Source organism: Populus trichocarpa, chromosome 11 (genome assembly GCF_000002775.5).
Source record: "Populus trichocarpa isolate Nisqually-1 chromosome 11, P.trichocarpa_v4.1, whole genome shotgun sequence".
Lineage (NCBI taxonomy): Eukaryota > Viridiplantae > Streptophyta > Magnoliopsida > Malpighiales > Salicaceae > Populus > Populus trichocarpa.
The window spans coordinates 12,395,054-12,416,755 of NC_037295.2; the positions used below are offsets into that span (position 1 = coordinate 12,395,054).

Below are 21,702 nucleotides of genomic sequence, written 5' to 3' on the forward strand. Positions count from 1 at the left end.
AAATATCACAAACAGAAAATGCAAGGATATATTGGAAAAAAAATTGATGGCCAAAAAAATTTCACTATTAATGTAAGTGATTTTTTTCATCTCTGAGCTGAGAGTGTTTTGTTATCAAAATTAGTGTTTTGTTATTAGAAAAGGGAAAGAGATTTTTTTTTATTTATAAATTTGTTTTCTAAAAAAAATATATTTAAATAGTGATTGATATTACCGTAATAATTAATTACTTTGGTGGATATCCTTTATCTTATAAAGATTGTAATGTTCTTTTGTATTATAAGAATAAAAATAACATGTGAAGCAAACATTATTTACCACTCGAACAAAGTATCCAAAGATTTATTTAATGCATTTAATGACATGATTGAACATTATTAAAATGATTAAACCGATGGGAGGGCGATTAACAATGATATTAAAACAATAATAATAATTAACAATACTCTAAAAATGTGGGTACTATAACACTGATTTAATTAGCTTTATAAACAAAATTAATTAATTTGCATCAAGGAGTTTTATAGACATTTTTATTTTCTAATTACAATTAAATTACTAAACTTTCATAAAAAGCAACAAAAATAAAGTTTCATTTCAAAGGTTTTTTTATCCTTTTTTTTTGTTTTTTTTTTGTTATATTGAAGTTAGTTTTGGAAAAAATTGATCTTTCACAAATATAAAATATTAATAAAAAAAAAAGTAATTAGTCAAAGTATGAGAGTGTCCTTCCTTTTTTATTTTATATCCAATTTAATCTTTATTTTTTTGATTGCTATTTATTTTTTTTTTTTTATCTTTTATTGATTGTTTTTTTTCTTTTCAATTTTATCCCTAATCATTAGGTTTCATTTGATTTTTATATCAAATTCAATCCTCTTTCTTTGAATATTTTTAAATCCTTCCACTAATTAAATTTTATTTCAATTACTTCTCTCATCATTTGATTTTAATTCTTTTATGTGAAATTTGACTCTTATTTTTTTTACTGATGTTTATTTTGTTTTGGATCTTTATTTCATTGCATTATTTTTAAAATTTTATCACTAGGTATTTTTTTATTGGACCACGAATTTCGAAAGTTTACACAAGTTGACTTTAGTATTTTTTAGGTCTTTTTTTATATTTTTTCAATTTAATCCTTCAATATTTGATTTTTACGGAATTGGCCTTCGTACTTTTTTTTTTCACTTTCCTTTCTATAAGATCATCTAAATCTTATGTCCATGGTCGTAGGGTTGACAAGTTAACTCAAGTTGACTTAAATTCTTTTATTTCTTTATTTATATTTTCTTACGTTTCATTCCTTAACATTTTTTTATTGAAAATTTTGCTTCGTTGTTTTATGGGTTTGCTTTCTATGTGGCCAGTCTCGGCATCATGACCACAATCACGAGTTTTAAAGGTTAACACTAGTTGGTTTTGGTCTTTTTTACATTTTTTTTTTATTTTTATCCTTCAATATTTTTTTTTTAGAGTTGGTATTTATGCTTTTTTTCCTTACTTTTTTTTTATGGAGTTATCTTAATCATGTTCTAATGGTCACAAGGTTAGTGGATTAATCCTGGTTGAACTAGATCTTTTTTTTTTGTTTTTTTAGAATTATTTTTTAAGTTTCATACCTGAAAATTCTTTTTATTGAGAATTTTTCTTTGTTTTTTTTGGGTTACTTTCTGCACAATAAGTCCTAGGCTCGTGATCACGGTCACGAGTTTCGAAAGTTAACACATTTTGACTTTAATATTTTTTTTAGGTGTTTCTTTTTTAATCTCATAATTTAACGTATATTTTTTTAGGAATTGATATTTGTGTTTTTTTTTTCACTTTCTTTTCTATAGGGTTATCCTAATCATGTGCCCATGGTTGCAGGGTTAGCGGGTTAACGTGGGTTAACCCAATTTTTTTTTTTTTAGTTTCATTATTCAATATTAAGTTGTTTTATAATTAAGCTTTATAGTTTGATTCAGTTCACTTTTGTTTGTGATTTTTCTAACTTTTATTGGCATAAATAATCATTTTATTAAATAAAAAATTAACAAAAAAACTAAAAGAGACGGTGCTTTTACTTTGCACCACCTCACAAAACACTATTCATTGTAATAGTGATTTTTTTCTTTTTCTAATTTCATCCTTGAACATTTTACTTACTAGAGATTGAGATTTTTTATTTATTGTGTTTGTTTTCTATGTGGTTATTCTAGTCTCTTAACTCGTGTCGCAGGTTTAATGAGTTAACCTGGTTGACTCGAGTTTCTTTGTAATTGGTATTTTTTTAATTTTATCATTTAACATTAATTTTATTACAAATTAGGCTTCATGATTTATTTTGGTTTGCTTTATATGATGTTATTCTGGTCTCATGATCAAAATCACGAGTTTTGCAAGTTAACTTAGGTAGATTCGGGTCATTTTATTGTCTTTTTTTTTAATATTTTTTTTTCAATTTCATCCATGAAAAATGGGTTGATTAAGAATTAAAGTTTATAATTTTATTTCAATTTATTTTCTATGGGGGTTACTGGAGTGACGAGTTTGACAAGTTAACCCAAATTTACTCAGGTCATTTTTTTCAGTTTATTTTCTATGAGGTTATCATAGTCTTATGACCCGGGTCATGAGTTTGGCAGATTAATTTAGGTTGATTTGGGTCTTTTTTGCATTTTTTTTAATTTATTTCTTTTCAATTTCATCCTTTTATATTGGGTTGATTAGGAATCGATTTCATAATTTGTTTTGATTTACTTTATATGGGGTTATCCTGATCTCATGAAATCGGGTTGTTGGTTTGACAAGTAAACTTTAATTTTATCATTTAACATTCAGTTGATTGAGAATTGGGCTTCATAATTTGTTTCAATTTGCTTTATATGAAATTATCATGGTCCAATGACCCAGGTCATGAATTTGATAGGTTAACTTGGACTGACCCTGGTCAATCCAATACATTATCATCTCGGTAATTTTTTAAAAAATTATCTTGAGTTTCTTTTAGTCTAACTATATTTTACGGCTCATCTGGATTGCTTTTGGACTACCAAGTCAACCAGATCACATTGAGTTAACCTTCTTATTGTTTAAGTTTTTTCTACTAAAAACAATTAGTAACGATTAGATATTTTCTTAACATTAAAAAAATTAATCTAACCAATAACATAACGTGGGCCAACTATTTAGTAATAATTACATAGAGTAAAGGGACCAAATGCATGAAACATTAACGAAAAACAAAATCATAAAAGATACATAAACTCAAGTCCCTGTTTAATGATTTTTTTATATATAAAAAAAGAGAGGTAGAAAGAAACAAAAGTCAAAATGAACAGACAAAAATCACATTACAAAAAAAACTAAAAGCCCTCAATCTTTTACTATTCACCAAGACGGAATTGTCATTGCCAAAAAACCTTGTTAAGCATGCAATTGAGGGTAGGATTATCTTTTTCATAGGATACATTTGGCATTGAAAGAATGATTGGGGACAAATGGTCGGTTCAGGTTTTTTTTGCTACAATATAAATATTGATTTGTCATTCAGTGCATAAAATTTTAATCTTTAGGTTGGAGGCTTCTTGATTTTTGTATCAAATTTTATCCTCATTCTTTTAATTATAGTGTATCTGGTTTTGAATCATTTATCAATGGTTTTTTTTTTCAATTTCATCCCCTTGCACTTGGTTTCTATATTAGATTTGATCCTCATTATTTTAATTGTGATGTATTTAGTCTTGAATCCTTTATTGAATTGATTTGTCTTTAAATTTTATCATCTGACATTTTATTTTTATATCAAATATGGTCCTCATTTTTTATTGTTATTTTTAGTTGTTCTTATCCTTTTCTAGATTGAAATTGTTTTTCAATTTCATCCCTTATGATTGATTTTATTTTATTTTTATGTCAAATTTAGTTCTCTTTCTTTATAAATCTATATTTTTTAAATCACTTCTTTTTTTAATTTGTTTTTTCAAGTTCATCCCTAATTATTTTGGTTGGTTATAATTTTTACATTGTTATTTTTTCAAGTTTGACTTTTATATGGTGATCTAGTCTCATAATCCATATTATAAAATTCTAAAGGTTGGATCAGGCTAGCTTCAATCATTTTTTATTATTTTAAAAAAATTTAATTTGTCATCATTAAGTTCGTTGAAAATTGGTATTATTTGTTTTTTGTCCTTTTGTTTTGGATTCATTTGTTAATTTGAATTTTTTTTTCAATTTTATCCTTCAATTCAAGATTTTTGTTCATCCTCTCAATTTTGTTTTTTGTTTTTTTTTTTTTGCAAATGAGGTCCTTATTCTCTTAATTGCTATTTCTTTATCTTTCAGTTTTTTTTTAATTTCATCATTCAACATTTTAATTATAGAGATGTGGTCTCCTAGGTTTTTCCCATTGTTTATAAGCCCTGCCCAAAAGTCAATCTAAGACAATGATCGAGTCACGGGTCGAGTGAGTTGACTCAAGTTAACTTAAACCAATCAAATCTTTTTGTTTTATAAAAAAAATCAAAATGATACCATTTTGAAAAAAAAAAAAATTAGTTAACGAGTTTTGACTATTTTTTTCTTGGGCTAACCAAAACATGGGTCAACTCGAGTCTTCGACAGTTTTACACTTGGTCAATTCCCCCTCAATTTCTTTTGAAGCTTGGCCCAGTCATGGGTCGAACCGTCGGGTTGAGCCAAGTTTTAAAATAATTGCTTTCCAAATACGACGCCTCCAGTTTAATCAGTGCCTAGGGTCATGAGTTTGAAAAGTTTGCACGGGTTGATATCATTTTCTTTCTCAATTACATTCTTTAAAGTTGTTCGTTTTAAAAAAAGAACTTCGTTTATCAAGGTGGCCTGGGTTTCTTTTGAAATCGTTTTTTTTATCTTTCAAAATTCATTTCTTTTTAAAATTCAACATTTTTTTTTTCTGTTTTGCCTTTTATTTGGTTATCATGTCCATATGATTCTTCTTGTGGGTTTTGACAACCTCACTTGGTTTTATTAATGTTTTGTTTTTTAATTTTTTTTTAATTGATTTTTTTTCATGATTTCATCATTCTATATTTTGATTTTTGAGAATTGACGATCATTATTTTTTAGTTTTCTTTTATAATATCAGGTTGTGAGTTTTTTCTTTCAAATACAATAACAATACTTGAATAATTTTTTTTATATTACAAAAATAATTATTTGACCCGCGGAGAAGTATGTATTATCTATCTATAATGTCATATGTGGTGCATGTGTGTCTATTTTATGAAAATAAAAATAATTACAATTCCTTTTTTTAAAAAGAAGAAACTCTCTATTATCTCTTTTCTGTTCTCTATATGTATGTATGCACGTGTATATGTATGTATGTATAAAAGAGAGAAAGTTGTGATTTTGTATCTCTTCTTGTCAACAATCTCTCGGTCTTTCCTTTTCTATCCTCATCTTTCATCTCACATTGGAGAGGCTAGTCCTTAAATGTGATTCCATTTCTTTTCTTTATTTTTTCCAAGGTAAACTTTTGATCCTTATAGTATCTACAGATTTGGAGAAGTTTCTGTATATAGCAAAGTGAGCTGTGAATTGGTTATAGTGATTAATAATAATTTTATGTGTTGAATGGTTAGGGTTTTTGGTGCTGTGATTGTTTGTTTCATTCATTCATTGTTGCTTCTTTGTGTTTATTCAATTCTTGCAGGTTTTTGTGCTTCAAAAGTGAAGTGAATGGATGGGAAAGTCTATATTGCTGTGTGAGCATGAATTAGGGTTTCAGATATGGATGATTCTTAGGTGTTGCAGATTGCTGTAATTCATACAAGTTTTCTGAGTCAGTGATTGGAAGAGTTTCTTTAACTTAAAAAAGAAACAAAAATTGAGTTGAAGGGAGTTCTTGGGAGTATTGGATGGGGAATAAGCTGGGGAGGAGGAGACAAGTGGTGGATGAGATGTATACAAGACCACAAGGTCTATATGCTCATAAAGATGTGGATCATAAAAAGCTAAGAAAGCTCATTCTCGAATCCAAGCTTGCCCCTTGTTTTCCAGGGGACGAGGACAGCTGTTATGATCATGAGGAATGCCCCATCTGTTTCTTGGTCCGTGTTTCTATCATTGTCTTTCTATCTAGTTTGTTTCTGTCTTTTTCTCCCTCAAGTTCATTTTGGTTTTTTTAGCTCATTTCCTTTGTGTTTGGTTGTTTGCAAAGCTGAAGAAAAAGAAAGGAACTTTTTTCCCCCTTACATTCGCTTTAATGTTCTCTTGAAAAAAAATGAAGTATTTGATTGATTCTTTCCCTTCTTTTTGAGAGACCTAGGCATATTCTTTTTTATATACCATTTTTTTCCCTCTCCCATTGTTTTGTTGGTGACCAAAGAGAAATAATCGATTTTATAAAGCTAAGATTTAATGGTATTAGACCCTGTTGTACATTGTTGGTGTGACTAACCTGGCCCTTTTGTTTTGTTTTTGTCTTAGTATTATCCGAGTCTCAACCGATCAAGATGTTGCATGAAGTGCGTCTGTACAGGTAATTGATTAATTGGCCATTGAGTTCTGCAATTTGACATATTATGTTAGTTATTCAAATCATTTGTGGAATTTGAGCTGTGTTCTTTGTACAGAGTGTTTTCTGCAGATGAAGAATCCTAATTCAACCCGACCTACTCAGTATCCTTCAGTGCAAATTTTTTATTTCAGTTGCATATTTTGTTTAATTTGATTGTCATCATCTTATTACTTCCTGAAGCCATATTCCTATGCTTGCATTACTTAACAAGATCAGATGTCCATTTTGCAAAACCGCAAATTATGCTGTGGAGTATCGGGGTGTGAAAACAAAAGAGGAAAAGGGTTTGGAGCAGATTGTAAGATTTTATTGGCCTTTGTAACCGTAATTTTTGTTATTCTATGTACTGTGTGCCAATACTTTCCTTATATTGGTTGAGATTTATATGCATTTCTTCATTTTCTGCAGGAAGAACAGCGTGTTATAGAAGCGAAAATTAGGATGCGACAGCAGGAGCTTCAGGATGACAAAGAGAGAACGCAGAAAAGATCAGAAGTGAGTTCCTCAAGCACTAGTATTGCTCCAGGGGAGCTTGAATGTGGGCCAGCAGCTGGTATTCTCCTTTTAAAACTCTGGTAGCTACTGCTTGTATGCTTATGTTATGGTTATCATGATGGTTATAAATTTTCTTCTCCTCCCCAATCATCTCTCCCAGTTCCATCTGATAGGGCTCCAGTGGAAAGTGAGGACATTGTTTCGTCTCAATACTCAATCAGACATCCTCTGCACTCTGGAGGGAACAGGTATATTGCATCTCTAGTTTCTTTCCCCCATCAAGTTCTTGATTCAGGTTAGTGATACAGGTTCTATTATGATTTTTGTGAGACAAAACAATTACAAGGAAGACAAGATGTTTTATCCTTTAAATTGTGGGCTGCACATTTTCTTTTTTTCAAAGAAAAATGTTGTATTCCCAATTTTTTTTGTTGTCCTTTAGAAAATGTAACATTGTGGGTGTTCTGTACTTTTTGATGATATGATATCCTGTCAGCTGTAGAGATTTTTTTTCATGGGTGTAGTAGTTTATAGGTTTGAAGAAGCTTGTTTTGCAATATACATTCTCTTGATAGCTAAGTGTTACATCATCTAATTCATGCACGGATCAGTTGTATATATTCTGAGGTATGAACATAGGCTAGTGTCTAAAGTTCTTGCTTCATCCATTTAGAGGTTGAAATATCTAGTGAAAGAGTCGAATGGGGTTCCTGTGGTTATGGAGTGAGAAGGAAAGAAGATGGCAGTGTCATAACTGCTTTACACTATTAAGACTCAAGAAAAAGAAAAAACAAAAGCTTCATTGCATGCTGCAGCTCATTGAGACTCAGAGTTGTTTTTTAATCAAGGGAGGGAAGAAGTTAGAATTACTGTAAGCTTTGTTTTGGTTTAATGACTTAAATTCTAAATCGAAGATGCAACATTTGTTATCTCACAACACTGATTGCTTATTACTCAGATTCAGTATGCAATGGGATGGTTTTATTTGACACTTTTGTATAGATATGATCACCACCAGAACTCAGAATAGCATGCTTAATTCCAAATTTCCTGTTTAACAGTCTGTTATATTAGGCTTAATAAGATGTTTGAACTGATTCTAATTTTCTTCCGGATTGCCATTGTTCTAATTTATATATCAAATGTTCATTAAATTGTAGGGATGATGAATTTGACCTGGATCTTGAGGATATTATGTTAATGGAAGCAATTTGGCTTTCCATTCAGGTAAATGGTCTTTGATTGATTTCCTCCAACTTGTATGCAACATTGATTTTATTTGACTTTTTTACCTCTTGTATCTGATTGGCTTTTTGACATGTATCAGTCCAACATTATCCACGTACCAGCTACAACTGATTGCATCTTACCTGTGTAGGAACTGAATGTGATTTATCATTTTCTATACATCAACATTTAATGATCACCAAATTTATAATTATGGCTATGAGAGAGTACCTTTGAATCAATTCCTGGTAGGTAATGTAGAGGTGATGATCACCCATTTATAATTATGCCTATGAGAGTATGTTTGAATCAATTCCTGGTAGTTAAAATAGAGGTGTGTAAGAAACTAAAGCAATTTTTGGGATGCTCTTGCAAAATTGTCTTGTTTGACATTGCTGCTAGCAATGGATGCTCTTGATTCTCATTCAGAGCTTAAACAAATTCCCTCAACTATTGTGGTTGTGATTTAAGTCCCAAAGTAAATGGTCTCTTTTATGTCTCATCAAGCTAACATTGCTAATTTGGTCAGGATTCTTTCTGTGTTTTCCAGATCACCTCTCATAGTGGGTAAATGAAATTTATGATGTTAACAACAATACATTGGACCAAAAGATGCAAGCCTGGTGCTTTAAAAATAACTTGTCACATGTTCTAATTTACTTTTCAGTTCTTTTTATGTTCAGAAAATGATCATTTCAAAGGATTTGGACCTTTGCCTCTTCAGTTTTGCAGCAATGTTCTTTAGGTCCCTTTTTATTGTTTTTGCTTTGCCTTTACCTTTTCCATTGCCTGTTTCTATCTTAATCTTGCACATTTGAGTGTGCTGGAAGGATCCTTTGCATTTATCCATAGTAGTTATTATAGCATATGACATGGATTATCCATGCTATAAGATAATTTTATCAAGGTACTTATTGGATCAATAATCTATTAAAATGATAATATGAAAAAAAATGTGTAAAGTACAATTAAATATAATGAAATAAGAAGTACAAAATTTTATGTATTAGATTGCCTACCCAGTAGAATTGTTGAACAAATCTTACCTAATGTAATTTAGATCTAAATTTATGAAGGATATTTTAAAATTAATTTAATTTAGTAATTAAACAGCCAACATCATCCCCACAAGAATTTAGAGATATCATATTCAATAAAAGTTTTCAGTAGTATGAATTTAGATGGATATTTTTGTGTGTGATTTTGTGAGTCGGGGTAAGTGTGCCTAATAAGCAGAATCTGTGGTGTTATTATTGTAACACATTCTTTTTTTGAACTAATTTAATATAATTGTTGCAATTTATGGAGGACTTCGTAATAAATACAGTGGTGCTGTTAGGAATTAGTCAAATGAGATTGTTAATATTAGGGATGTGCAGATTTTTTAAATATTAATAATAATAACAAAAGAGAAATGTGCAATTGAATTTTTCTTTACACTTTAGAGGATATCTTAATATTTTTATAGAAAATCTTAAAAGGTGCAGAATATAATGGACAACATTTCAAAAGCATCATACTGCATTAGAAAAATCATCCGTGTGATTATGGTTTTTCTCTCTCAATGTATTTGTGTATCATCTAGTTTGTGGTCAGATGAATCAACCATGTTTCATTTCCTGATTATATAAATTCATAAACTTTTGTAGCAGTGCATGTTATTTTCTTTCTTATTCTTTTTGGATATATAAAAATCTGATGATATAAAATCTAAAGCCAGCCACTTTATAAAATTTTTATATCTGAGAAAAAAACATAACCCAGCACCTCTGTAGAAATCATAATAAGAATCACACCACCTAAATTATTGGAGTAGAGAGATCATAATTAAAAACAAAAATTCAAAATGGAGAACAAATTAGATTTATCTAGTAAATAGATGCGAGTGCCCAACAATTGAATGATACATCATCAGTTATAACTAGTATCAAACTCATTAAGTTAGTCCCTCTCTTTCTCCATCTGTCATGGCATTATGTTTCATCAGATACTATATCACCTATAGCTTTTCCTTCCGACTAACAATTCTTCTCATCTGTAAACACTGTAACCAGGCATTGTGTCTTTTTTATGATAGCTGGGTTCTTATGCATATGGGCATCTAGATGTATCCCAGTGAACAAAGGAAAATAAGAAAATAAGAGGTTCAATGAAAATTGGAAGCGTTTCAAAAAGATTCCCAAAAGGAGATAATCATAGCCAGACCAATAGAGAAAGTAATTTAAATTTAATGCACGTTATATCAGCAAAAAAGGAGTTACTTCATTAGTTGATGATATCTAGAATGGAGGCCAGTTGAAGTTATTAAAAGAGGTGCTGCTTACAAGTATTTCTGGTTTATTGGTGCCTAAAACACTGTAATTATTGTAGGCTTTCCTCATAATGAAAAATAATATTTGTTATTGTTATTGAATTGCTTTCCATTCCTTGCTGTGGTATTGAATACTCTTTGCATATCTTTTTTTCTTATTCTTCCTAGAGAAGCTCAGGTTTAGGAATCCATTGCCTCTATGTGTGTGTGTGTGTGTGTGTGTTTAGGGGGGATGTATTTTTGACAAATAAAGTTGAAAGCTTGTGCAAATATAGATGTAGATATGGATGATAGACATTTTCTGTTGTCTAATATACACTTGGATGCACCCGCATGCATGCATGTGCTCCTTCTAAGGTGCTACTTTGGCAACTAAAGATTATGGGCATGAAGACGTGTTCACACAAGTATGCATGATCTAAAGAATGTTCTGTTTGCTATTTTAGCAACCGAGCTGTTCGTGCTCTGATATTGACATGGGAGATTTGACTCGGTTCTATTCCTTGTCTTGACAATTGACTTAAGATCTTAACTTACTCCAGGAAAATGGAAGACAGAAAAATCCGCTTTGTGGTGATGCTGCGCCATCTGAACAATTTATCATGGAAGCACGCTATGCTTCACCAGCAAAGGCACCACTGGCTGGATCATCATCCCCTTCTGGAGGTCTTGCATGTGCTATAGCTGCTCTTGCTGAGCGTCAGCAGATGGGTGGGGAATCACTTGTTCACAATAATGTAAATATGCCTTCATTCAACATGCTTCCAAGCACTAGTAGCTTTTATAACAGGCATGTGCAGGATGCAGACGATTACTCTCCTGCGCAGAGCTCTAGCAATGTGCTGCCAGATTGCAGGATGATTGTGACAACGGATGATGGGGACTGGGGTGCGGATCGTGGATCAGACGCAGCTGAAGCTGGGACCAGTTATGCTAGTTCTGAGACAGCAGAAGATGCTGGTGGAATATCTGCCCTATTACCCCCACCACCGCCAGATGAAATTGGGGGGAGCTTTCAGAATGTCTATGGAGCCATTGAGAGTTTTGAAGAGCAGATGATGCTAGCCACGGCCATTTCTCTTGCTGAGGCCCGAGCTATGACAAGTGAACCCCAAAGCGCATGGCAATAGTTTTCAGGGATAAGCTGCAAAAGTTTGAACAAATGATGCTGGCGAAGGCTTTTCAGCTAGCTGAGTACCAGGCCAGGGCAAGTGCACAATGCGTGCATGCAACTGGCTCAAAGGTTAAGGTAGTGAAGATTCTCTCTACAGTACTACGTATAGTTGTTAAAGGAAAAGGTATTGTTTTGGTGAATGAAAGGTTGTTTGGTAAACTATATTCATAATGATTCCAAGTCACAAAGTCCTTTATTTTCATGGATCTTTATCATTTCTTAGCTTGTTCAGGAGTCCCAGGGTAGCAAAAATCATTTTTTTTTTCCTTTTCCACAATTAATGAACAAAATTGAAGAGTAGATTTGATTCGATGTCATCATAGCTCCCTACTATTGATATTGCAGAATCCTAATCCTAATCATTGGTTTTCAGTTATCGATTTGGTTGATCATTAACTCCTACCATCCCTGGGGGAGGGCTGGGAACTTGTACGTGAAGTTATAATAATCTTCGTGCCAAAACAGGTGTCTGAAGATTTTCAACACGGAATTAACTGCTCACACCTTACCTTCTTTCCCGTTCATATGAAAAAGACTAGCAGTGCTAATCTCATTAGGCCACCCGAACCCATCGCACCTTTGACAGGAGGAGGCCAATGGTGGTCTTCTCTCTACAAAGCCTAAACGGGTTTGTAAGATTTGGGGCAAATGCTACGGTGCTCCTAGTAATTATGTATGTATATATAAACCCGTAAGGGCTAGACCCTTCAAAATAAAAACCTCTCTATAGAAATTCTTAGATACCCAGCAACTCATTCAAGGGGGAGAATTTGAAAACAAAAGAAAAAACAACTGAAGGAACGATCAGTTATAAATTTACAATTCTTATGCTGGATCGCATGGTGAGTAGATGAAGCAAATGTACGAGGATCGACAGATTTGGGCTGAAAGTTTCCATATTTCTATGCTGGCCCAGGATAACCTCAATGAATGTGTGAATTAATTCATTCAATGTGGGGGGAAAGCTTAAATTTGCTTGAGTTTATCCGTTGTTGTAAATAGATTGAGAATCAACACAAGTTATGAAACAGGCAGTTCTAAATTATTCCAACAGGCAATTTCTTACATGTTTGCTTCCTGTTCTTTATTGAAGGAGTAGCTAGACAGTGTTGGGTCCTATAAGAGACATGGTTTACGGAATTCGACGCAAAGGCAGGTTCAACCGAAGAAGAGATGGTGTTTGTGATAGAGAATGTAACTTTTTTTGATAAGCAAAATAGAGCCTGTTAAAGGCTGGACAAGCAACCCAAAGGGTTTTGAGTTTAACAAATCCAGCATACAAAAACAAAAGAATCCAAGGCAATATGAACTACAAGAATCACAAGACTGCAGATTAAAACAAAAAGGGTATGTAACTTGTTCATGCATGCAAGCTACTTGAATCTTATGGATTCCCATGTCTGCATCTCATATGTCCTATTTCCAAAGAAGATTGAGTTAAGGCCATGTAGACTCAAGTAATGTTTGCTGCCACAAGAGGTAGGCTTTGCAAATGCTGTTGCAACTCGAAATTATTTGATTATATTTGCGATGCTAGACTTGCTCTTCGTCTAGAATATAGCTCATGGCACATAATTTATTTCGTTTCATAGGGGATTATTTAAATGCTTCAAAAGCTCTTGCCTTAACCCTTCACGTTTAACTAGGAAGGGTTGAGTTAATATTCTGTAAAATAAGCTTGGATTACCTTGCGGGGGCTTGGCTCAGAGATCGTTGAGTTTTTTACTACAAATTGCCTTTTAATTTTTTTCCACCTGTAATCGGACTGGGATTCGGTAATTCTGTTAAGGATTTTCATTTGGTTTAAGTTTCCCTTTTTTTAGGTTCCGACACAACAGTTGCTTGCTGTTCTTGAACAAACATTGCTTGAGGTTATCCAATGCCGAGATCAAGGTCTGAGAATACTAGCATGTTACCATTTATCCCTAATATAGCTGTTGGATAGAGTTCAAGACCAGAATACTGGCAGAAATCTCTGATGGTCATGTTTTGTCTGCTGTTTTTTATCAGTGGCTGTTGCAATATGTTTCCATGAATTTGGATTCATGCTTTGTAGTCGGGTCAGCTCGAACTTATTTCTCTTTGATCATTGGTTTATAAAAAACTATCTATTATTATTTATTAATTAATAAAAACTATATATATTTAAAGTATGTATATGTACATTAAATTATAAATATTAATTATATTATATTTAAAAATTCTAAATATTCTACAAATATATTTATATATTTCGAGTTATGTTCGGTAAATTTTAGATTTATATATCAGGTTAAAAAAATATCATTAAATTATCAACTCTAACGATGATCATCTGCAGGAGAGCGAGCTCCTCACCAAGCAAATCGGAACCAGTAAATCAAGTAGATGGCCTTCCACAGGAGAGCTCATCACCAGACATATCAGAACCATTAAATCAAGCAGTATCTGGAATTCCAGGTAGAAGAGAACCCCATTAAATCAAGCAAAATCTGGAATTCCAGGGAGAAGAGACTATGTCCCTGATGTATTTGATATTGTAATATATAATACTTTTTAAATTATTTTTGGTTTGAAAACAAATTAAAATGTTTTTATTTTATTTTTACATTAGCACATCAAAAACATTAAAAAATACTAAAAAAAACATCAATTTAACATTACATTTTTAAAATACAGCAAAACGCAAGTTGAACAGCAATGCCAAACGGCCTCTAAATTGCAGATCAGAATCCAAAGATTGAAAGCATAACATTAAGCACCCAGAGCCACAGGAGATAACTGGTTTGGAACGGCCCGACCTATGGTTTCGAGTGATATATTTTCTTATACAGTATTTGACACATTCAATAAGCAGCGCACCTCAAGCAACAGAGGGTGAAGTAGATTTCCAAAAAACTTTTATCAAGGAAAGGAAGCAATGCTGGTATACAACAAAATCATTTACTAATCATCCTCATCATCGCTGTCATAGTTCTGGCATAGGGATTGTAGACCAATGCTTGGATCATTAGCTGTACTCTGCTCTACTTGTTTATTCTCCTCTGGCTTGTTACGGTCAGAAACTGCAACTGGTTTCTTTTTCACAGATATCCTGATCAACGGGGATCTAAATTTAGGTTTGCCATCATTTTGAGTCCCTGAAGCACTTGAATTTTCTGTTGACAACCAAGGAACATGAATGTCAGACTCACCTAGAATTTCATAATAACAGATGAATGTAACAAATTAAACAAAAAGTAGTAATCTTAAGATGAACACTAATTGATCTTGGTGATATGTAAGAAATCAAATTTTCTAACATACATTTGGAGTACATTAGCATTTGAAGAATATTCCTTTCCATATAGCTTTAATAGCATCCATTTGGGACAATAACATACATGTTTCTGAATATGCTAGACCTCTCATGAAGACCACCAGAAAGGCGGTGAAACATTTTGAAATCAAATATACCTTTTGTGCAGGAGGTGTTTGATATTTATCAGAAATCAGAAATCCACTGAAAATTTAGCCACGGAAGAAAATTTGAGAATACTGTAGCTATCTATGTTGTTCTTGCCTCATAATAGTAGTAGTAGCATTAATCAAACATCACAGTCAATCTATCATTATTACCCAATGAATAGCTCCATCAAATCTCTAACAAGGAATTTATATATAACTTATCTTTTCATTCACTGCTTCTAAATATGAACTCTAATTGCACTTCAAGAATTTTAGTTCTGAACAATATATGGAAGGGAAAGGTAAAAGATGACATAAAGTACCGCTGTTATTTGAGCTATCTGAAACACTAGCTTTTGCCAGTGAATCCGTTGGTTTACTTGAAACTTCATCAGCAACCTTCCTCTTCTGCATAGCATGCACTCAAAAGTTCAAGTTAAGGAATCACTTAATCTCCACAAAAAGTCATAAATTACCATGCTGGAAGTGTGATACATTACAGATGAAAAGAAGGGAAAAAAAGGCAAACATAAATGGTTCAACAAAGCTCATGATGAGTGCAGTAGATGAAATGCTTCATAAAAACTGACAAAGTTAAGGCATGATGGCAGATGCACTGAGACACAATTCTTGAAGAATGCGAAAGGTCATACAGACAGACTGTATTTCTGATAAATGACATTCAGGTAGGCTGCTCCTCATGTCTAATTGAATAAGGACTCAAAATTAGAATGCTCCAAAAAAGTCACTATCATAAAATTATATTTGAACACAGATCTTAAGAGAGATGGAAATGTTGGAAAGTAGGACAGAAAATGTAGGAAAAAGGCTAATTTTTTATCATTTGGTAGGGTGAAAATGTGCAAGTACAGAAGATAAAAGTGGCAATATCAATATTTTCACAAGTATGGGCATCATTGTGAAATATTCATGTATATTATATATCTTCCCAGTCTTCATATATTGATCCAACTGTCATAATTAGCTTCACTCCTGCTATGTGGCTTTACAAATTGTATTGATCTAGGAACCAAATCATAGGTTACATGACCAAGATTCAGGACCAGTGAACCAACAGCACCAGGATTAGTATATACACCTTTGCATACCTTGATCTATCTCAATTCTAAACCAAAAATTCATTCTGAGAAAAGTTGATTTCAGTAGGATTGATAGAAACAGTTCAGATAGATTATTGAAGTTTGGAACTAAATAATTGAATATTTCTGTTTTTCAATAGGAAAACTCCAAAGCACACACACTAGCTCATTCCTTGGTGTTTTGATTATACAGAGAGATACATCTTTTTTCCAAAGTCAATGCATCCAAGCTGAGTTGTAATATTTCCAAAGTGATTAACCTCACTCAAAGGTCAAAGCCTCCATACAAACAACAGTTAAAGGGGTACAAAAGTCATATTTGCAAGTAAAAGTACGAAGATAATAGATTTCACTTGAGATTAACCCCTTTTCTTGGACAGAAGTAAAATATTTGTGTTCTACTAAATTATACTGATGGGAAAAATTGCCCGAGGTAAAGAATGCATGTGAAAAATTTTACAACTATAATTGGATCTCTTCTCATATTTTCCTTTAATAATTAGGCACAATATATTCCAACCATTCACTTTTTCCTCTTACTTCCAGAAAGTGACCTATATAAAGAAAAAGAAGATTTACAAGATTCTCATACCTTCAACTTATCACTTGACATGTTAAAATCTTCATCGTCATCAGAATCTTCATCTGAAATTCTTCGAATAACCTCTGTTTGTCTTTGCTTTAAAATATAAACACAAAACAAACCATTTTATGACCACCTAGTCATATAGAAGGGAGGAAGGGGATGCAAATGAGCAGGTCTGGAAGGAAACTAGCAAGTATAGAAATTGAGTACTAACTTGGAATAATGATTTTATAAGAGCTTCATCCTCTTCCTCCAACTTCCTCTCCTGTCAGCAAGTAAATCCATTGCCAGATTCAGAATAAGGCAGTACAACACAGAAATGAAAAGGCAAATGTCCCGAGAAAAAAGCAAGCAAGCATTATTCCTGCAACTAGAATCTCTACTTTGGTTTTCACACATTTACATGTAACGTTATATGTAAATGCAAAGAATTCACATTATGCTTTAGTGCATTTCATTTCAATGGGCAAATTTATTCCTATGGAAAAGATTTAAAAGGAAAAACTATTGAATATCTTAAAACTCGTACCTTTTCAGAAGCTGTGCGCTGCAAAGCCTCAAGCATTGCATCGACACTGACAGTAGCATGTCGAGACTGCAAAAATGAAAACAGAATCAGTACAGGATGACAAAGTAGACCAAAACACAATAATTTAACGAATAACATCAAATCCCACGAACCAATTAATTACCTTCATGGACTTCATTTCATCAAGTGCAGCAAGAATGTCAATCTCTCTTTTAGAATCCAAAGTTCTGTTCTCCAGTGATTTCATGGCATCCCCCATCTCTTCTGCAACCCTCTTTTTCTTCTCAGTGTCCAGTTCCTACCACCCACAACAACATTATTCTCCAAACTAAAAATTCTCACAGACAAACAACAACCAAAGTACAACGTTGTAACTAATATATTTTTACCTCATCCTCGGCACGCCAAGGTTCAAAATTCCGCGTGGCACCACTTTCGACCGTATAATCCGAGTTTTGAGGATCTGTCTTCATTGCTAGCTCGGCCGAACACCTCGTACATTTGAAGTAAAATCTAAATATTTGTATTCCTAAATACGTCTGCAAAAAAAAACAAAAAAAAAAGAACGAAAAGAATCCTTCCAAAACACTACCAGTAAAAATAAAGACAGACAGAAAATTAAAAGAAAAAAAAATACCTCGCCAATGACATCTTCTTTGCGAGAATTAAACTTGGTGCCTTTATAGATGTAATTACCACAAGTATTGCAACGGATGCTCATAGGAAGCATCATTCGGACCTTTATCTGTTGGTTCTTGGGTCTTCGGATCCTGGGTAATTTCGATGGATCAAAATCTGGTGGGTAGTACTTGTTTAACACCTTTCTTTCTCCCATCTTCTCTGCTTACTTGCTTCTTCTCGCGACAACCACAAAAAAGAAAACCCTAATTACTCAGATTTGTGTTTGAAATTTGCTAATTGGTTTTCCAGCAAGAAAGATAGAGAAGGCTACAAGGAAGGAGGACAGCTGCTTCGTCATATAGTTATTAACTAGTTTTTTTTCCGTGCTACGCCACGGTGGAATTATCTTTTTTTATCAACCTTAAAACAATATATAAAAATGTTAAAAGTTAAAAATTTAATTTATATTGGGCTGAAATATTGTTTTAAATATTTAAATGGTAACACCGATTATATATGTTTTTTAAATAAATAATAAGATAGTAGCATATTAAATTAACTTGATCAATTATGGTTATTTTAAAAAACTTGTAATATAGATATGTGATAGTGATAAAATTATGAAATTCACAATGAAATAAAATAAAAAATCTAATTATAACGAATCACATATTAAAGGTAAAATGTCAAAAAAATAATAAATTTTTTAAAAAAATTACTTGAATAAATTTATATCGATGGTCAGCACAACATATTGGGATGAGAAAAATTTCTTAACCTAAAAAAAAGTTAAAGATATGCTAGGACTTCCAAATAAGTAAAAGAAATTCAAAACCTGAGTCATTGATTTGATTGAGTTTAATAAATTTGGTTAATCCAATTATATATATATATATATATATATATATATATAAATCGCAACCCATAAAATCCTATATGTTAAAGCAAGAAACTCAATCCTCAACCAATTTAATTTTAAATGATAGAATTGAAAACAAAATAGCAATACAAGGAATGAAGACCAAACATGAAAAAAAAAAAAAAAGAATAAGGATGAAATTGCAAAAAAAAAAAATTTTATAAGTCAACACAAACAAAAAAAATCAAAAGAATAAGGATTAAATTTGAGAGATTAAAAACTGAAGGAAGACAAAAATGAAAAAAAAAAAAAACTTTCCAATTTGAAGTAATTTTTTGAAAGATAACAAATAAAACAGGGATTAAATCTAAAGAGGAAAGAAGTCTAACGATTGTTGTGATTTTTTCATAGGCAGTGCGTAAACCAAGGCATAATCACTAAACATATGCCATCTAGGAAGGGAGAGAACACCAAAACACATCAAATAACACAGTGGAACAAATGTTTTTACCATAAGAGTCAACCACACATGTCGTCTGAAGGCGATGGAGTGGTTAACGTCTGCTATGCACGCGTCAGTAGCTTTTTGTTTTTGTTTTTTCTATTTTTTATGTATTAAAAGACAACATCATCCACATGACCAAATAATTATTGCTAAAAAAACCAAATGGGAATGACAAATTTGCCCTTGAAAAGATGCTTTGAGAATTTTCATTTTAAAGGTGATAGAGTCATTGCTCTATTCTTAAAAAAGTGAAAAACCAAGAATGCCCCTAGCCATAGTTAAGTGGAATTTTGCTTTTAAGGATACTAAAGTAAATTTACTATACAAAAAGTTTATGAAAGGACATAGATGCCCCTCAACAATTGTAAATTGACAAATAAACCCTGTGAAAATACAAATCTACCCTGTAGGTCTGTTTAAATGTTTTTTTAGGGGCAAAAACATAATTTCAATATTATAATCCACAGTGAATAACGCCTATTGTACAATGTTTTTCCCACACGAAATAGGTTTTGTTAACTAGATTGTATCTACATTGCAGGTCCACATTATTTTTCTAGCAAAATATTTAAGCGTTGCAATCACGTTTTTAAAAAAGAAGAGAAATCCTATAATTTTTTTAAAAAATTAAAATTTTAAAAAAAGAAAGAAAAAAATGAGGCTAGTCGTTATAGGCCTAGTAAACTAGGCTAAATGCCTGGCCCACTAAGAAAGAGCCCATGTGCGGGCCTTTTTTAGGCGCACTCAAGGTAGAAAAAACACATTCCTAATATTAACTCCCCTCATCATATGAAACTCTTTGACACAAAATTCAACTGTTTTAGTGGTAGAATTGTCTCAAATGAAAACTTTCTCTCTCTACGCTAGAATCTGACGACCCCCTCTCTCTCCTCCACTAAAAAAAGACTAAAAAAAAGGAAAATAAAGTTTGGTGCCTAAATTTAATTATTTTTTTCAAATAGAGGGACCGATTAACCTAACATCTAAAAAGATTGGGGATTAAAATGAGTTTTTGAAACAAGTTTCAAATCCACCACCTTTTTTACTCGTTCTTTTAACTTAAATCCTCTATCTTTCAATTCAACCCTCCCTCTAAAAAAGATATGCAATTGGGTGTTAATTTGGGAAAAAAAGGCTCAATTGTGAAAAATAAAAGTTCAAGGACCAAATCATATTTTTTAAAAAAAAATTCATTGTTGAATCCACAATGACATATGAGAGAATGAACAGTAAAATAGCTATAGTAAAACCTCTATCTCTTTTATATTACACTATAATCTCTACCTAGGTCAACTAACATGAGCGCGAGTCATGGGTCATGTTATCCTAGGTTGCTCGAGTTTATATATATATTGTGACCTAAATGACAATAGATTGTGAAAACTACCCCAACCATCACATATAAAATGAAAGGAAAAGTTAAGTTATAATATTTGCATGAGCCCTTATCTTTTGCTTATTACGAGGAAGGGTAACTTCATACTTTAATATTTGATTAAAGTTAACAATTTTTTATTCATTTATCAATTTATATATTTTCCAATTAATTTTATTAAGCATAGATATCGTCTTTTGATTTTTTAACTAATAACTTTCATGATATTGAAACACATATTTAGAACATTGATACCTTTCTTTTTTATGTTTGAAATGGACTTAGAATCATACCTGATTGTGCATCAAAAATATCATTAAGTCTCTTATTTTACATATGTATTTATTGTTTTTATTTGGGTTTTTTATAATAATTGATGTGCTTTTTAGTAATGAAGTTTCTTTTAATGTTTCGATAGGTTTTTGGAGCTTAAATGAATTATTTCAGAAAATTCAACGTCGGAATTCGGAACAAAGAATTGAAGAGAAATTTAGTTGAAGATTGAAGAAAATCTTGGTTCAAATAAGTGCTCCAAATTTGCCCCAAAAATCAATTCTATTCCAATTCTAGAAAAGAATATCATATGATCTATTTCAAGCCCAAACTTGCCTTATGTTGTGTGCAAACTTCAACCATCAAACACTCAAGGTTTTAATGTCAATCTTAGCCCAAATAATAGGTACATTTGTATCCTTATTTGATGCCCAAATTCAGCCCCAAATCAGCCTCAAATCAGCCTCCAAATCAGCCCAAGCACAATCCATGATCTTACATGTCCACACAACAAATAACATTTGATTTATTTTGGATAATTCATTGATCCAAGAGGGCAAGCACATGGATGGAAAGCTGGAGGGGACATTTTCACATTATTTTGGGTCAAAAATAAGAAAGAGACAGCTCACAAAGGAGGAAGAAAAACGTGCACCAAAGTGTTCTCCAAGCTG

At 32.1% G+C, this 21,702-nt stretch overlaps 2 protein-coding genes across 5 annotated transcripts; one reads left to right on the forward strand and one right to left on the reverse strand.

Annotated features, from left to right (window-relative positions):
• The first annotated feature begins 5,328 nt into the window (after positions 1-5,328).
• On the forward strand, positions 5,329-12,130 carry LOC7471890 (E3 ubiquitin-protein ligase DA2L). Of its 4 annotated transcripts, none has more exons than XM_024581552.2 (10): positions 5,329-5,495; positions 5,681-6,077; positions 6,457-6,508; positions 6,603-6,648; positions 6,764-6,845; positions 6,956-7,100; positions 7,203-7,290; positions 8,203-8,269; positions 11,123-11,317; positions 11,381-12,130. In XM_024581552.2, the coding sequence occupies exons 2-10, from the start codon at positions 5,886-5,888 to the stop codon at positions 11,708-11,710; spliced, it is 1,197 nt and encodes a 398-aa protein (XP_024437320.2). In that variant the 5' UTR covers positions 5,329-5,495; positions 5,681-5,885; the 3' UTR covers positions 11,711-12,130. The 4 variants fall into 4 exon arrangements, with proteins under 4 accessions (XP_024437320.2, XP_024437318.2, XP_052301383.1 ...); XM_052445423.1 differs by having other exon boundaries at positions 5,368-5,553; XM_024581550.2 differs by having other exon boundaries at positions 11,123-12,130.
• A 2,293-nt stretch (positions 12,131-14,423) lies between these two features.
• Positions 14,424-18,366, reverse strand: LOC7471891 (uncharacterized). The gene is made up of 8 exons (XM_002317330.4): positions 18,033-18,366; positions 17,785-17,934; positions 17,559-17,693; positions 17,396-17,461; positions 17,081-17,131; positions 16,873-16,959; positions 15,504-15,588; positions 14,424-14,891 (listed from the first exon to the last, which is right to left on the reverse strand). Exons 1-8 carry the CDS (start codon positions 18,228-18,230, stop codon positions 14,680-14,682), a joined length of 984 nt encoding a protein of 327 aa, XP_002317366.2. The 5' UTR covers positions 18,231-18,366; the 3' UTR covers positions 14,424-14,679.
• Positions 18,367-21,702: the final 3,336 nt, after the last annotated feature.

Excerpts from the sequence above, each read along its gene's own strand:
- LOC7471890 (XM_024581550.2), top strand. The coding sequence starts at position 5,886 with ATGGGGAATAAGCTGGGGAGGAGGAGACAAGTGGTGGATGAGATGTAT. Across the intron at positions 6,649-6,763 it reads AATTCAACCCGACCTACTCA|ATGTCCATTTTGCAAAACCG; the intron begins GTATCCTTCAGT and ends TAACAAGATCAG. Across the intron at positions 7,101-7,202 it reads TGAATGTGGGCCAGCAGCTG|TTCCATCTGATAGGGCTCCA; the intron begins GTATTCTCCTTT and ends CATCTCTCCCAG.
- LOC7471891 (XM_002317330.4), bottom strand. The coding sequence starts at position 18,230 with ATGGGAGAAAGAAAGGTGTTAAACAAGTACTACCCACCAGATTTTGAT. Across the intron at positions 17,694-17,784 it reads CTTGGCGTGCCGAGGATGAG|GAACTGGACACTGAGAAGAA; the intron begins GTAAAAATATAT and ends TGTGGGTGGTAG. Across the intron at positions 17,462-17,558 it reads ATGAAATGAAGTCCATGAAG|TCTCGACATGCTACTGTCAG; the intron begins GTAATTAATTGG and ends TCATTTTTGCAG.